Genomic DNA, 12,435 nt, shown 5'->3' with positions numbered 1-12,435 from the left:
TGGATTGGGGACAGCAAGGAGTCATCAGGCCAGGTAGTCCTCAGGCATGGTTCTAGGGCTCAGGTCCTCCGAAAGAAAGAAAGAAAGAAAGAAAGAAAGAAAGAAAGAAAGAAAGAAAGAAAGAAAGAAAGAGAGAAAGAGAGAAAGAAAGACAGAATTAGAGAGAGCGAATTAGAGAGAGCATACTTAAATTCACACAGGACACTGGATAAGACAGGAGAAATACTCCAGATATAACAGACTGACCCTAGCCCCCCGACACATAAACTATTGCAGCATAAATACTGGAGGCTGAGACAGGAGGGGTCGAGAGACACTGTGGCCCCGTCCGACGATACCCCCGGACAGGGCCAAACAGGCAGGATATAACCCCACCTACTTTGCCAAAGCACAGCCCCCACACCACTAGAGGAATAACTTCATCCGCCAACTTACCATCCTGAGACAAGGCCGAGTATAGCCCAAAGATCTCTCCCACGGCACAACCCAAGGTGGGGCGCCAACTCAAACAGGAGTATCACGTCAGTGACTCAACCCACTCAAGTGACACACCCCTCCTAGGGATGGCATGGAAGAGCACCAGTAAGCCAGTGACCCTGTAATAGGGTTAGAGGCAGAGAATCCCAATGGAGAGAGGGGAACCGGCCAGGCAGAGACAGCAAGTGTGGTTCGTTGCTCCAGTTCCTTTCCATTCACCTTCACACTCCTGGGCCAGACTACACTCAATCATAGGACCGAGCGAAGAGATGAGTCTTCAATAAAAACGTAAAGGTTGAGACCGAGTCTGCGTCTCTCACATGGATAGGCAGACCATTCCATAAAAATGGAGCTCTATAGGAGAAAGCCCTGCCTCCAGCTGTTTGCTTAGAAATTCTAGGGACAGTAAAGAGGCCTGCGTCTTGTGACCGTAGCGTACGTGTAGGTATGTACGGCAGGACCAAATCGGAAAGATAGGTAGGAGCAAGCCCATGTAATGCTTTGTAGGTTAGCAGTAAAACCTTGAAATCAGCCCTTGCCTTAAAAGGAAGCCAGTGTAGAGAGGCTAGCACTGGAGTAATATGATCACATTTTTTTGGTTCTGGTCAAGATTCTAGCAGCCGTGTTTAGCACTAACTGAAGTTTATTTAGTGCTTTATCCAAGTAGGCAGAAAGTAGAGCATTGCAGTAGTCTAACCTAGAAGTGACAAAAGCATGGATACATTCTTCTGCATCATTTTTGGACAGAAAGTTTCTGACTTTTGCAATGTTACGTAGATGGAAAAAAGCTGTCCTTGAAACAGTCTTGATATGTTCGTCAACAGAGAGATCAGGGTCCAGAGTAATGCGACTGTACAACCATCAAGATTAATTGTCAGAATCAACACAAGATCTCTTTGTTTCTTGGGACCTAGAACTAGCATCTCTGTTTAAAAGTAGAACATATGCAGCCATCCACTTCCTTATGTCTGAAACACAGGCTTCCAGGGATGGCAACTTTGGGACTACACCATGTTTAATCGAAATGTACAGCTGTGTATCGTCCGCATAGCAGTGACAGTTAATATTATGTTTCCGAATGACATCACCAAGAGGTAAAATATCTAGTGAAAACGTTATTGCAAACGTAATAAAATGGTGGTCTGGTAGTCCAGAATTATGAGGAAAAACATTAAGATCCACAACATTTATTCCACGGGACAAAACTAGGTCCAGAGTATAACTGTGGCAGTGAGTAGGTCCAGAGACATGTTGGACAAAACCCACTGAGTCGATGATGGCTCCGAACGCCTTTTGGAGTGGGTCCGTGGACTTTTCCATGTGAATATTATAGTCACCAAAAATGTGAATATTATCTGCCATGACTACAAGGTCCGATAGGAATTCAGGGAACTCAGTGAGGAACGCTGTATATGGCCCAGGAGGCCTGTAAACAGTAGCTATAAAAAGTAAATGAGTAGGCTGCGTAGATTTCATGACTAGAAGCTCAAAAGACGAAAACGTAATTTTTGGGGGGTAAGTTGAAATTTGCTATCATAAATGTCAGCAACATTTGCGGGATGCGCGGGGGATATGATCACTAGTGTAACCAGGAGGTGAGGCCTCATTTAACACAGTAAATTCATCAGGCTTAAGCCATGTTTCAGTCAGGCCAATCACATCAAGATTATGATCAGTGGTTAGTTAATTGACTATAACTGCCTTGGAAGTGAGGGATCTAACATTAAGTAGCCCAATTTTGAGATGTGAGATATCACAATCTCATTCAATAATGACAGGAATGGAGGAGGTCTTTATTCCAGTGAGATTGCTAAGGCGAACACCGCCATGTTTAGTTTTGCACAACCTAGATCGAGGCACAGATACAGTCTCAATGGGGATAGCTGAGCTGACTACACTGACTGCTAATGGCAGGCTCCACTAAGCTGGCAGGCTGGCTAATATGGTTGACATATTCTCAGAACATAAGATACTTATGTTCTAGACACGTTTAATGGAAATGTTGCAAAAACATTCATTTGTATTTGTATTTCTTATGGATCCCCATTAGCTGCTGCCAAAGCAGGGGTCCAGCAAAATTAAGGCAGTTTATACCATTTTTAAAATTTTACATTTTAGTCATTTAGCAGACGCTCTTATCCAGAGCGACTTACAGTAGTGAATGCATACATTTAATTTCATGCATTTTTGTACTGGCTCCCCGTGGGAATCGAACCCACAACCCTGGCGTTGCACACACCATGCTCTACCAACTGAGCGACAGGGATGGCCTGTAAAACATTACAATATATTCACAGACTTCACAACACACTGTGTGCCTTCAGGCCCCTACTCCACCACTACCACATATCTACAGTACAAAATCAATGTGCACCGTAATTTCCGGACTATTAAGCGCACCTGAATATAAGCCACACCCACTGAATTAAAAATAAATAAATATTTTGAACATAAATAAGTCGCACATGTCTATAAGCCGCAGGTGCCTACCGGTACATTGAAACAAATGAACTTTACACAGGCTTTAACGAAACACGGCTTGTAACAAAAATAAATAGGCTTTAACGAAACACGGCTTGTAACCGATAATAAAGAATTTGCAGTAAGCTTTAGTTGTCTTTTTGCACTGAGTCAATTCCTTACGCTGCTGTTTCCAACGTCTTATCATCGACTCATTAAGACCAAGCTCCCGTGCAGCAGCTCTATTTCCTTTTCCAACAGCCAGATCAATCGCCTTCAACTTGAAAGCTGCATCATATGCATTTCTCCGTGTCTTTGCCATGATGAGGGTGACAAAATGACTACCGTAATCAGAATGATGGGAAGTTTGAGAGCGCTCGATTTAATCTAAACAGTAAACGAAAAAAGTTGTTTGACCTTAACCTGTTCGGCAATTTCATTGGTCTAATGAAAGCTTCATGCCGCCAAAAAACTGAGCACGTCACAGAATGTGTTTTTTTGAAAGCGGGAAAAGTCCATATATTAGCCGCGTCATTGTTTAAGCCGCGAGGTTCAAAGCGTGGGACAAAAATTGCAGCTTATAGTCCGGAATTTACGGTACGTGTGTGTATAGTGCATATGTTATCGTGTGTGTGTATGCATGTGTCTGTGCCTTTTTGTTTGTGTTGCTTTACAGTCTCCACTGTTCCATAAAGTGGATTTTTATCTGTTTTATAAATCAAATTTTACTGCTTGCATCAGTTACTTGATGTGGAATAGATTTCCATGTAGTCATGGCTCTATGTAGTACTGTGCGCCTCCCATAGTCTGTTCTGGACTTGGGGACTGTGAAGAGACCTCTTGTGGCATGTCTTGTGGGGTACGCATGGGTGTCCGAGCCGTGCGCCAGTAGTTCAAACAGACAGCTCGGTGCGTTCAACATGTCAATACCTCTCATAAATACAAGTAGTGATGAAGTCAATCTTTCCTCCACTTTGAGCCGGGAGAGATTGACATGCATAATATTAATATTAGCTCTGTGTGTACATCCAAGGGCTAGCCGTGCAGTCCAGTTCTGAGCCAATTGCAATTTTCCTAAGTCCCTTTTTGTGGCACACGACTGAACAGTAGTCCAAGTGAGACAAAACTAGGGCCTGTAGGACCTGCCTTGTTGATAGTGCTGTTTTTTTGTAGGGGGTAGATCAGCTTTAATATTGCAGATAGAGAGTAGCTTCCATCAATGTAATTGTCTGCATCACTTCCAATTGATAGTGATAGTGCTGTTAAGAAGGTAGAGCAGCGATTTGTTATGGACATACTTCTCCCCATCTTAGCTACTGTTTTGAGCATGACAGTTTACAATCCAGGGTTACTCCAAGCAGTTTAGTCACCTCAACTTGCTCAATTTCCACATTATTTATTACAAGATTTAGTTGAGGTTTAGGGTTTAGTGAATGATTTGTCCCAAATACAATGCTTTTAGTTTTAGAAATATTTAGGACTAACTTATTCCTTTCCACCAACTCTGAAACTAATTTCAGTCACTGTAGTAGCTGACATGTATAGTGTCAGCTACTGCTTCGAGGCAAGCAACATTGAACCATGCATGAGAGCACCACCTGTTCCCGGGGACTGTGTGACCATGCTCTCCGTATCTGAGCTAGACCATCACTCAGACCATCACTGATATTTTCGACCTCTAACTGACGCAGCCTGTAAAGCCTACATGTTGTAAGTAGCCCACCATAGTCCCTGTGCCCAAGAACACCAAGGTAATCTTTCTGAATGACATCTGTAGCCATGAAAGGCTTTGAAAGGCTGGTCATGGCTCACATCAACACCATCATCCCAGACACCCTGGACCCACTCCAATTCACATACCGCCCAAACAAATCCACGGAATTTCTATTGCACTCCACACTGCCTTCTCTCACCTGGACAAGAGGAACACCTATGTGAGAATGCTGTTCATTGACTACAGCTCACCGTTCAACACCATAGTGCCCTCCAAGCTCATCACTAAATTAAGAACCCTGGGACTGAGCACCTCCCTCTGCAACTGGAGCCTGGACTTCCTGACGGGCCGCCCCCCAGGTGGTGAGGCTAGGCAACAACACATACGCCAAGCTGACCCTCAACATGGGGGCCCCTCAGGGGTGCATGCTTAGCCCCTTCCTGTATTGCCTGTTCACCCACAACTGCGTGGCGGTGCACGACTCCAACACCATCATTAAGTTTGCTGATGACACCGACAGTGGTAAGCCTGATCACAAACGACGATGAGACAGCCTATAGGGAGGAGGTCAGCGACCTGGCTGTGTGGTGCCAGGACAACAACATCTCCCTCAACATCAGCAAGGCAAAGGAGCTGAATGTGGACTACAGGAAATGGAAGGCCGAGCACGGCCCCATTCACATCGATGGGGCTGTAGTGGAGCGGGTTGAGAGCTTCAAGTTCCTTGGTGTCCACATCACTGAGGATCTATCATGGTCCACATACACCAACACAGTCCTGAAGAGGGCACGACAACGCCTATTCCCCCTCAGTTGGCTGAAAAGATTTGGCATGGGCCTTCAGATCCTCAAAAAGTCGAACAGTTGCACCATTGAGAGCATTTTGACTGGCTGCATCACCGCTTGTTATGGCAACTCCTTGGCATCCGACCGCAAGGCGTGCTACGGCCCAGTACATCACTGGGGCTGAGCTCCCTGCAATCTAGGACCTCTATACCAGGTGGTGTCAGAGGAAGGCCCTAAAAATTGTGAAAGACTCCAGCCACCCAAGTCATAGACTGTTCTCTCTGCTACCTCACGGCATGTGTTAGTTACAATGTTAGTTAAAAAGTTTGTTTAATAGTTAACCAAATAGCTACACGGACTATCTGCATTGACCCTCTTTGCACTACCTTTTTTGACTCATCACTTACGCTGCTGCTGTTTATTATCTATCCTGTTGGCTAGTCACTTTATATGTACATTTCTACCTCAATTACCTTGTACCCCTGCATATCGACCCGGTACTGGTACCCTGTGTATATAGCCATGTTTTCTTTACTTATTGTGTATTTATTATGACTTTTATTATTATGTTTTATTGCTTTTCTATTATTTCTCTATTTTCTCTCTCTCTGCATTGTTGGGTAAGGCCCATAAGTAACCATGTCACTGTTAGGCAACAGCTGTTGACTAACAGTGACAGCTGACTGTAACAGCTGACTGTCAGTCAATTACTTCAGTTAACACAATTTCTTTAGTAAAAAGACAGGCGCTCAGACTGGCCTCTGCCTGGGGGTATCCAAATCACTAAGTTCGCTCCTGGCCATCGTGGGTGGAAAGAGAGGAAAACAGAGGGAAAGACACAGACACACACACACACACACACTCACGCAGGTGTTTCTTTGAGAAAGAGAATGCCGCACAGACACAGGTCCTTATTCTCTATTTTGTATTTACATTTTTGGGGTGGGGTATTTTCATTTTCTCCTCCATTTGCAAGACAATTAAATATTGTATTGGCATGTCTGTATTTCTGTTTGTTTCAGAACTTCAATCATATAGTTGGCGTGCCTGTGCTGTGTAATCCCTCAAATACTTTAAGCCCTGCAAAGATGATTTATTACTCATAAATAATCTTTAATTTCTCTTGCTCATTTTGTGTCCTTTCCACTCCCCCAAACTGTGTAAGATTAGTGTCAGTAGGAGGGAGGGAACAAAGGAGGGAGGGATGGGGGAGGAAAAGTAGAAAATAGGGAAATGGAGGTCAATGAAGACCCCCCTTCACGTTGAACTGTAAGCAAATCAGTAACCATCCCCCCTCTTCCACACACACACACACACACACACACACACACACACACACACACACACACACACACATGCATCCACACCCTTCAATTACTCTACCAATCCCCCTGCACACCCACACAGCCAGATGTGTAGACACATACACACACACTAAGGAAACCTTCACTGAGACCAGACATGTACGTCATATACCTTCTCCATTGATCGGTGGTCATGGAAACAAATTCCCTACAGTACACCAGTGGTTGCTATGGAGTGGGCCTGTTGTAATGTAGTATTTATTTCTTTCTCCTCCCTCCTCTCTTTATTCTCTCTTCTTCTTTACATTATGTTCTCCTCTCAGCAGTAACCACAGATCTCAACCCGGATTCTATCCTTAACGCTTAGTGGGACTGCCTGTCTGGTTTTCCGTCTTTTCTCTAGACACTGTGGATTTGGGCATTTCTGGGCATTCAAGGCATGTCTCTGTCACTGATTGCATCTAAGAGAGAGGGATAGAGAGAAATATGAAGAGTGAGGGAGAGACGGAGAAAGAGTGTCTGAAAGAATGAGAGTGATAGAGAGGGTGTATGTGAAAGACATAAAGTGTGGGAGCGAAAGAGGGAAGAGACATTCAGGAGTGCAAATGGAAAAAACTGTCTCTATCAGGAGGAAAGTTCATTTTGGAGGTAACTGTATGTGTGTGTGTGTATGTGTGTGTGTGTGTGTGTGCGTGTGCGTGTGTGTGTGAGAGTGTGTGCTTGTGTGTACACGCACTTGATGGTTGCTTGAGTTGATTTATTGCTTAAGGGTTGTTTTTTTTTACCAAAGGAGATTGTAGTTATTTGTGTTTCAGTGGTGTACACTTCTGCAGCTTGTTGTTGTCATTGTCACTTTATCCAATCCTTTTTTTATTGTTCAGAAATGTGGTGGGTACTCTCTTCGTTCGCGGGACTTTATCCTGCTAACTGTTCCAAATGTCTGAACTGAATTTGGTCAAAGGGCTTTTATGTACTCGGTGCCATCGTCTTGGAACGCCTTACAAAATACTTTTAAACTGGAAGAACTTGTCCCGATTGGTGTTTTTAAATCACTGATGAATGATCTTGAGACTGATTCCCTGACCTGTCACTGTTTATAATTAGCTGTTTTTGATTTTGTTATATTCTTGTTAATTCTATGGTTTTTACTAGATTAATTGTAGTTTTTCATGTTGTTTGTCTGTAATTTTTGTAATGACTTGGCGCTGCCTATCTTGGCCAGGACGCTCTTGAAAAAGAGATTTTAAATCTCAATGAGCCCTTCCTGGTTAAATAAAGGTTCAATAAATAAATAAATAAATACAATTTCAGATCTATATACTTGAAGTGCCTATAGGGTGGTAGGGGTCGGGGGTCGATTTGTAATTTGTAATTCGTTGTGTTCCCTTAGAATGAAAACTGGAGTGTGTCCATATGTCTATGTTTGTTTGCACATTTGATTGGATTGCAGAGCTGCACTTTCTTGTACAGGAGTTTCACAGTTTGCATGTTGCTGCTGTTTGTTTTCTTTTTTTCTATTACTGTTGATGAAGTGATTTCTGTAGCCATGCATGCGGTCGGTGACTGATGTGGTCAATGACTGTTGGCCCTCCTGTTCTTCCACAGACACAAGGGCTGACCGCTCGGACAGGAGGAAACTCTTCCGACACTACACTGTGGGGTCCTACGATAGCTTTGACGCTTCCAGGTAAGGGTACACACACACACACACACACACACACACACACACACACACACACACACACACACACACACACACACACACACACACACACACACACACACACACACACACACACAAACAAGTATAAGCTAAGTGGAGGTTTATGTGAAGTTGTAGCGTGTCTCGTTTTTTCTCTAGTTTTCAGTTGAAGTTATCCTTCAATTTTTCTCCTCTACATCTTCTCTCCCGTTGTCTTATCCACTCCCAGTCACAGGCTTAATTTCCAAGGTGTTGGATTTGACCACTAGGCAATTCCTCCACAGTGCCAGCACACACAGTGTTGGAAAAATTACTCAATAAAAAGAAAGAGTAAAAGAGTAAAAGTAAAGATACCTTCATAGAAAGGGACTCAAGTAAAAATGAGTCACCCAGTAAAATAATACTTGAGTAAAAGTCTAAAAGTATTTGGTTTTAAATATACTTAAGCATCAAAAGTAAATGTAATTGCTAAAATATACTTAAGTATTAAAAGTAAAAGTAGAAATAATTTCTAATTCCTTATATTAAGCAAACTAGATGACACCATTTTCTTGTTTAAAAAATGTGCGGCTAGCCAAGGGCATACTCCAACACTCAGACATCATTTACAAACGAAGCATGTGTGTTTAGTGAGTCCACCAGATCAGAGGCAGTAGGGATGACTAGGGATGTTCTCTTGATAAGTGGGTGAATTGGACCATTTTCCTGTGGTGCTAAGCATTCAAAATGTATGGACACCCAAAAGTATTTTTGGGTGTCAGGGAAAATGTATGGAGTAAAAAGTACATGACTTTACTATTTATATTTTGTACAACTTTTACTTTCACTTCACTTCATTCCTAAAAAGGTAAAGTATAGATACCCCAAGAAAACTACTTAAGTAGTACTTTAAAATATTTTTACTTATGTACTTTATACCACTGCGCGCACACACACACACACACACACACACACACACACACACACACACACACACACACACACACACACACACACACACACACACACACACACACACACACATAGAAACATCATGCAGCTAATCTTCAGGGAGCACTGATGGCACATGACCCCTCAGTTTCAATCGGCACACACAACACACACCGGGCCAAGCGTGTCACTCGGGTGTGTTCTTCATTGTGTTCAAATCTCATTTAGCTGCAGCAACCCAGCGGGTTGAGACAAATGTCCTTGTCCATACATGAATTTGAAAGCTGCTGGACACTATTAAGCTGGTTTCAGATAAGGCCCTTTGTATTTATTAGGCACCCGTTCAAACTAATCACAGACCAGAACAGAGAGCAACTACTGCTTGCCTAGTTAAATAAAGGTTAAATGAAAAAAATATATATAAAAAATACGCTAGCAGGGTGTCAAACCAAAGCATACAGCTACACAGCGTGGTGCCCGACCACTATGTATACCACGGACCATTATGGACCATTACACCACTACAGAGTGTTATAGACCTTTATAGCTAGACCATTACAGTCCATTTTAGACCACTACCCACAGCATGTATTGTGATATAGGCATATCTCCCATAAGAGACCGTTCGAAAATTACTGTGTGGGGGACCAAAATAGGGGAGGGGGATGCAACTTTTTTCTTTGCTTTGGGGAGGGTTGTTTTGTTTGTTATTGGGCACACTACAGCACAGTGAAGGGTATAGTGCATCCCCCCCCCCGATTTACATTCACCGTTTTGGCAGGTTTTCCTATATTCCATCCTAGCCAACTTTCCCATCTACTTACATATGCCTCCCTTTTGGAACCTGTGGTTCAACCAATAGAAAGTGTTCTATGGGACACTTGTTTTGCCACAGACAGGCCGTGCGCTGCAAGACACAGTTTTGTTGTGTGAATGAATGAAAGGATTTCCCTCTGTTCTGTGTAGGCTACGTTTATAATGTGCGGCAGTGTATCAATTTATCACCGCCAGATCACATCCCACCAGAGCTACATGTAGCCTACGCTCTCGTCATTCAATCTTCCCCGCTAGTTCATTACCAATTTTGTTGCCGTTTTATACTCAGCAAGCTAGAGTGCTCTAAATAAGTATATATTTTTATTAAAAAAAATGTTATGGACTAAACTATAGGCCTATATTGTTATTCTTGGACTCGCATTGGGTTGGGCTAGGCTAGTCGTTGAATAGCCCATTCATAGACGCTAACTACCTTTAGCGCCTATAGATAATAGTAACTTCTGGCCGGGGGAGTTTTGTTAAGAGCCCTCAACACTTGCTCTAAATGTTAAGACGTTGGTAACTAGCTGTTGCTAAATATCTCAAACTAAAAGCATCATTTTTGGGACAAATCACTCGCTCAACCCTGAACCTCATTGAGCAAGTTGAAGAGAATAAACTGATGGGTGTCACCCTAGATAGCAAGCTATCATGGACATGTCCCGCCGAACCGCTTTTTATCACCAGCCTGCTTAACCTGCAGGTGCCCGGCCCACCACAAGGAGTCGCTAGAGCGCGGTGAGCCAAGTTAAAGCCCCCCCGGCCAAACCTCCCCTAACCGGGACGAATGCTGGGACAATTGTGTGCCACCCTATGGGACTCCCAATCACGGCCGGTTGTGATACAGCCAAGGATCGATGTTGGGTCTATAGTGACGCCTCTAGCGCTGCAATGCAATGCCTTAGACCGCTGCGCCACTCGGGAGATCCTAGGAAAGTATCTTTCATAATTATTTTCTAAAAACTAAAGGTTAAATTACTACACACCTTTATTGGGTTAGGGTTCCCACACCAACCATATTTCCATGTTACCGCGCTTGTTTATGGAAAAAATGACGGAAGACAAAGTCTACTACCTGTGCTAATTAGCTATATGTGTCTCCAAACACCTGTGTGTAAACAGAAGACGGACGCAACAAACGTGTTGTCACTGAAAAATACTGGCGGATGCAACTGTGTTAAAACTGCATAAAACAGTGTACAGAAAGTGTATATTTTGCATTTGTCAAATTATTTTCATGTGATATGAAAGTAGAGGGCTTTATGTATCTAGAACCACACCACAATTGAGAATCGATTCACATTTAGATGGAGTATTTGGCTGTTTTGGCTGCCAGAGCCAATTTGCCTATAAACAAAACGTGTAAGGTCCTATAAGGAGTATTGTCAGGCTCCTTAAGTCCATCATTGGCCTAGTCGTTCAAGAGCAATAAGGAATAGAGAGAGGTGAATGTGAGAGAGGCCACTCAGGTCAGTGAGTCTGTGGAGATGCCAGTGGAGAATTGCACAAGAAGGGAACAGTGAAGTCAGAACGATATATAGACTAAATTAGAAGTTAGGCTAATTTATATATGCCTATTAATGCATAATGTGTATGCTAGCCTGTATATTCGGCCTTCGTAAACTATCACAGTGAATATGCAAGACAGACAAAAAAACGTTTGAACATATATAAGTGGGTTGTCAGGGGTGCGTAACTGGTGGCATGGAAGTCAAACGCAGGAGAGCAGAACTTGGTAAATAACCGGAGCCGTTTAATGTACATAACTACCGGCATACAAAAATAACAAAACACATGGGCAACAAAACCCGTATCACACCAGTCACAATAAGCACACGTACTTACAATAAACAATTCCCGACAAGGACATGGGGGAGTGTGACAACCAGACAAAACAAATGGAACATGGAAAATGGATCGGCGATGGCTAGAAGACCAGTGACTTGGACCGCCGAACACCGCCCGAACAAGGAGAGGAACCGACTTCGGCAGAAGTCGTGACATGGGTACACAGACTTAGATATCGTATAAGCCTTCACTCATTCAATTTTAAATGTGGTGTAAATTTAAGCAAAATTGACAAAAAATGTGGATACGGACAGGTTGCATGTTGTTTCAATTTTTTTATGGTTGTCAATTTCATCTTCATAGACTACTATTGCATAGATGTCTCTCTCCCAATCCCCTTTAAACCTGCCTTGTCAATTAATTTGATAGGTACATTGTTTTAGCATTATCCTAATGTAG

The 12,435-nt window shown here is 43.0% G+C and overlaps 1 protein-coding gene across 1 annotated transcript in view; it reads left to right on the top strand.

The window, feature by feature from the left end:
• The window catches only part of LOC106561908 (SH3 and multiple ankyrin repeat domains protein 2), a 271,718-nt gene that overhangs the window by 164,568 nt on the left and 94,715 nt on the right, over positions 1 to 12,435 (top strand). Inside the window, 1 exon segment of the mRNA XM_045688948.1 lies at positions 8,346 to 8,427. Within this exon segment, the coding sequence (XP_045544904.1) occupies positions 8,346 to 8,427 (82 nt within the window).

This window comes from Salmo salar, chromosome ssa11, assembly GCF_905237065.1.
Source record: "Salmo salar chromosome ssa11, Ssal_v3.1, whole genome shotgun sequence".
Classification (NCBI taxonomy): Eukaryota; Metazoa; Chordata; class Actinopteri; order Salmoniformes; family Salmonidae; genus Salmo; species Salmo salar.
This window is presented reverse-complemented; position numbering and strand designations above follow the sequence as displayed.